We start from the raw sequence: 5,508 nt of genomic DNA on the forward strand, positions 1-5,508 counted from the left end.
GACTCGATGGCACATAACAACAACAACAACAACAATGTAAGATGGATCTTGGCGGAAAGCAAAGAAGACCAGAAGAATGTCTAATTGTGTTTTATTATGCAAAAATAATTTGACTGTGTGGATCATGAAAAATTATGGCTAATATTTAAAATAATGAGAATCCTAGCACGAGTAATTTTGTTTATGTGAAACCTATATGTAGACCAAGAGGCAGTTGTCCAAATAAAATAAGGAACACTGCAAGGCCTTAAATCAGGAAAGGTGTGTGCCAGGGTTATATCTTTTCTCCATACCTATCAAATCTCTGTGCTGAGCAAATACTCCAAGAAGCTGGAGTCTATGAAGAAGAATGTGGCATTAGAATTGAAAGATGTATCAACAACCAGCATTATACAGATAACACAACTTTGCCTGCAGAAAATTAAGAGGATTTGAAACACTTGCTACAGATAATCAAAGACCACAGTCTTTAAAACAGATTACATCTCAGCATCAAGAAAACAAAAAGCCTCACCACTACACCAATGTGCGTCATCATGAAAGATGGGGAAAAGATTCAAATTGTCAGTGATTTAATTTTCATGGATCTACAATCAATACTCTTGATAGCAACAGTCAAAAAAAAATCAAAAGATTGGTTGCTTTGGGAAAATCTACTGTCAAGGACCTCCCCAAAGTGCTAAAGAGCAATAATCTCAAGTTAAATAAAGACAGACTGCCTGCAGCAAGCTATGGTCTTTTCAATTGCTTCTTATGCTTCTGGAAGGATAACAGAAGAAGAATCAATGCGTTTGAATTGCAGTATTGGCAAAGAGAACTGAATATCCCAAGGACTGCCAAATGAGCAAACAGGTTTGTTTTTGAGGAAGTACACCAGGGTGCTCTTTAAAGGCAAGGTAAAGACTGTATCTCACATCCTATGGGCAGGCTATTAGGAGGGATCAGTCTGTGATAAAAAGATACCATGCTGAGAAAGGTGAAGGATTGAAGAATGAGGAAGACCCTCAACAAAATGAATTGACACAGTGACTTTAAAAATGTACTTGAGCAGTTCAAAAATCACGAGCATGGCTCAGGGTAGAACAAGGTTCAGCTCTGTTGTTCATTTGGTCTCTAGGAGTTGAAGTTGACTAGACAACATTTAACCACATCATCGTTTGGATTAAAGTTTAGCCATGGAAATGAGTTTATTTCCTAGTTTGAAGGGTGACTAAGGACAATAGTATCAGGGGTTCCACCAGTCTCTATTAGACCAGTAAGTAAGCCTGGCCTTTATTATTATTATTATTACTATTATTAAAGTTTTGCTTCATGTTTTCTCCCATTCTATCCTGGATCTTGGATTGTGAACCCCTTTTGAGTGGCTAGAGAGGTAGCCAGGCACCACCTAGTTTTTCTAATCTCAGAAGGAGAGTAGGATGAAAATTGAAATTATGTGGCCCACTTGTCTTTGACTAATTGTTTCAGTACATCAATGCTTTTCTAACTTTTTCTTTACTTTGCGCAAGGAGAGACCAATTGTTGCACATTATATGGCTGCTTGAAAGCCATAGTCCCAAAGCTCCAGAACTGCTGGATCTCCTGCAAGCATGGATGCATTTGCAGCATACATGAAATATCATCTGCCAAATCTAAAAATGATTATAGATGTAGTGTTCTTCACCTATTCATATATCATCTTGCCTGTCTGCTTATGTATCTGCTGTGGACTGTATTTCTTATGTTCCTCTCAGAGTCTTCTTCTTTCTTTTATGTTATTATGCTCATTAGCACCTTATTGTCTACTGCCCTTTCCTTCACCAATCTTAATATGTGTCTGTTAAGAGCTTTCATTTGCTTTGCTCCACAATCAACACTCTTTGTATCAACAGTCAGGAAATTAAAAGACAAATTACATTGAGGAAGTCTGCTGTTAGAGACCTCTCCAAAGTACTGAAGAGCAACGATATCAGTCTGGAAACTCAGTCATGCTTGGCCAGCCCATAGTCTTTGCAATTACTTGCTATGCATCAGAAACCTGGACAATGACTGGGGATGGTAGACAGAGAATTGATACCTTTAAGCTGTGGTGCTGGAGAAGAGTATTGAATATACCATGGAATGCTAAAAGAACAAACAGATTCATCCTGGAGAGGTTGAAACCAGGCTGTTCCTTGGAGGCAAGGATTGGGAAACTTCATCTGACCTACTATGGACATGTTGCAAGGAGGGACCAGTCCTTGGAGAGTGATGTTATGCTTGGGAGGACAGAGGGACAGTGCAAGAGAGGAAAACCTTGGGTGAGAAGGATTGATTCAGTGACTGGGGTAATGGGGGTATGTATGTGATAGACAATAAGATTGACACAGGTTAGAGCAAGGTTTAAGGCTGTTGTACATAGGGCCGCTATGAGTCGCAGGCAACTCGAAGGCATGTAACAACAACTACATTAACTATTTACTAATTTTTACTTGCTTCCCCATCCCTTCCATATCTAATAACCATTTGTCATAGATTGAACTGTGTTTCCTCCAAATAAATATATAATTATATAATAGGAGCTTGGGTGGCCTAATAAGTAGGTGATTGTGTTGCCAACCCAAAGTGAGGTGGTTTGAATTCACCAGCTGCTCCACAGAAGAGGACAAATCTCCTTCCGTGTAGTTCATAGCCTCTGAAGACCCACTACCTATGAGTTGGAACAACTTGATGGTACATAGCAACAATTATAATAACAACAATAATATCATGCAGAAGTCAAATAATGATGTCCCCATGTTCTGTTAAACCAAATATTTGAAGAAGAATTAAAAATACAACACTCCCTAATCCTGTCACAGCCCTCATTTCCCTACGTGACAACTTGTAAAAGGTCTTATTGTTTTAGAGATAAAAACCAAGAAAAGGGAACGAAGAAGGGGATTCTTAAAAATAATTGCTAGTATTGAAGTGCAGCTTGTTTGGACTGATGCTTTTGTGTAAGGAAAAACCTTGACACTGGGGAAGACCAGAACACTGAGGTCTAAAAGGGATGTTAGCTCTACAGATGTAGAAGGAACAAGGGTGTTCCTCCACAACTGATGGAAAGACCGAGTGCCTTTCCGTAGAGCTGGTATCCTGAACTTGGATTTCTAGTCTTCTAAACTGTAAGAGAGTATGTTTCTATTTGTTGAAGCCATCCATTTGTTGTGTCTGAATTGGAATAGCAGTAAATAACAAAGACATCATCAAAGTATCATTTCTTCCCTCTGTGTGTAAGTCCTCCTTCAACTTTTTATAATAGGAGTTTTGTACTGCATTTGTCTGTTTGTGACTTATTTAACTCAGCACGTTTTCCAGTAAAAAAAACCCTGGGAAATAAGAATTTTGTACATTTATTTATTGTTATTACTTTTAAAAAAACACTGTAATTACCAGCTACATACAGGGACTTCACCTGATGTACTACACAGGAGTCAGATTAACCACATTTATGGAAAAAGTCCATTACAAAACTCAACATCTGCAGTCAAAATAAGGCTAGGGGCCGACAGTGAACAGACCTTCACTTACTCATATGCAAGTTCAAATTGAAGCTGAAGAAAATGACAACAAGTTCTCAAGAATGAAATACATCTTTGAGTCTATCACAACTAAGTTTATAAACCTCCTCAAGAATAGATTTGATACCCTGAATGCTAATGAACAAAGACAAGATGAGTTGTGGAATAACAGCAAACATATCATCCATGAAGAAAGCAAAAGCCCATCACAAAGACAGGAAAGAAAGAAACTAGCAATGAAGTAGGTCATATGTGTGAATGCCACACATGTCACATACTATCATAAATACTTTTATAGAACAATAAACTTATATACAGTCTCTAAAATAGTATTATAAACAGTATTTACCTTGAGATATATTTGATGATCTTAGCTTTGAGTAACCTTCCTCATATTCATTTTCTGCCATAACGTGGTCTATAAAAAAAAAAGGGAAAAAATGGTAAAAAACCTTTTGGATATTTGTGAAAATTTAAGTGGAGAGTGCTTTGGTTCTATTATAGTTGTTTATCTGTTAATGAGTAGGGAGTATCCATGAGTATAGGCCCATGAAGATGCCTATTAGCTCTGACATTCTTCTACTGCTGATTCTCTTTTGCTCATCTATATTACCTTTTGAATACCTCTTCTGTGTCACCATTTCTTTTAATTTGATCTCCTGCTTTTTGAAACTTACTGTCTGGTTCCTCATGGCCACAATCACAATAGAGTCCCCAGTCTGGCTTTGGTAGCTCTGCAAGGTCAAAACTTCTATTATAATCCTCTGACCCATGCATTAGATATAAAAGCAAGAAACAATCCCACCTTCCTAGCCGCAAACACAAAGAGAATACACTTTGCTGTACTTGACCTAATCATTAAAGACCATGTTCAAATTTATTTACCTATATAAGCCTGTATTTTATATTTTCTTTGTGGAAATTGTTCTGGGATGTAGACAGGAGTAGGAAAATCATTAATATACATAAGTGCAGGAGAATTTTGCTGAATGAGGTCAAGCCATTGTCTGTCTAATTTAGCATCTACAGCGCTAGAGAGAGTGCTTTGCTTCGCTGAGCTTAAGGCTGCCAGAGGGAGCTCAGAAGGATACTCCACAGTATTTAGTGGATATTTATTGAGCACATCTTCAGTTCTGTTAGTTTCAGGTAGGTAAGATGAACTCAAAGTCTTAGAGAAATCTGAAGAAAGAATTGAGGTGTCTCCAAGTTTTTTTTCAAAAGAAAACTCTTTCAATTTGAGTGTCGGTGTCTCTGATTTTCTTAAGTTTTCCATTTGACTTACAGAAAATTCTTTCAATTTGGGTGTCAGTTTATCTGATTTTCTTAAGCTTTCCATTTGGCTTATTTCTTTCCCAGAAACTTCTGCCGCAGTTGGAAAACTTGGGAAAAATACGTCTTCATGAACCTGAGGATACATTTCAGGTGTTGGAAGAACAGGCACTAGATGCGCCACTTTTTCTTGTTTATGTAAATCAACAAAGAGGATTTGGGCTTGTGACGGAGATCTTGAAGCAGTATCAGCAGTAATAACTCTATCTTCTTTAAATGAAACAGTTTCTTTCTGAGTGACCAGTGCATCTTGTGGCTTAGTTTTAATGGTCTTGTCTAAACAAGAAAAAGAAAAAGAAAAAATAACTAAATTTCGGATTTTATTTCCGTGTTGGTAGTCAAAGCTTTCCTTTACCCACTCACCCATCTCTCATTGAGGTTTCTGTATATACTCACTCACCTAGTTTATCAGGAACTGGTTGAACTAACTGGAATCAAGTTTGAGCCAACAATAGAAAAAGTGAAACAACTAAGTTCTATTAGATTTAGAAAGGGCAAGTAACTACTCTTGGCAGAGGGGAATCATTGAAGAAAAAATATAGATAGATATTTTTGAGCCAATGTCACTAAAATTATGGGGATATGGAGAGGTTTAAAAGTTATTTCAATAAATGTTTCCTCTCTACCTTGTGCCATTATTCTCCTTTATTTGAAACTT

General features: G+C 37.3%; 1 protein-coding gene across 1 annotated transcript in view; it reads right to left on the reverse strand.

The window, feature by feature from the left end:
- Window positions 1–4,213, reverse strand: part of LRRC63 (leucine rich repeat containing 63) — a 74,442-nt gene extending 70,229 nt beyond the window's left edge. Inside the window, exons 1-2 of the mRNA XM_006884605.1 lie at window positions 4,199–4,213; window positions 3,156–3,282 (exon numbers count right to left, since the gene is read on the reverse strand). Coding sequence (XP_006884667.1) covers window positions 3,156–3,282; window positions 4,199–4,213 — 142 coding nt within the window. The remainder of the gene's footprint in view (window positions 1–3,155; window positions 3,283–4,198) is intronic.
- Between the last annotated feature and the right edge of the window lie 1,295 nt (window positions 4,214–5,508).

This window comes from Elephantulus edwardii, unplaced genomic scaffold, assembly GCF_000299155.1.
Source record: "Elephantulus edwardii isolate Elephantulus edwardi_28Jun2011 unplaced genomic scaffold, EleEdw1.0 scaffold00036, whole genome shotgun sequence".
Taxonomy (NCBI): Eukaryota; Metazoa; Chordata; class Mammalia; order Macroscelidea; family Macroscelididae; genus Elephantulus; species Elephantulus edwardii.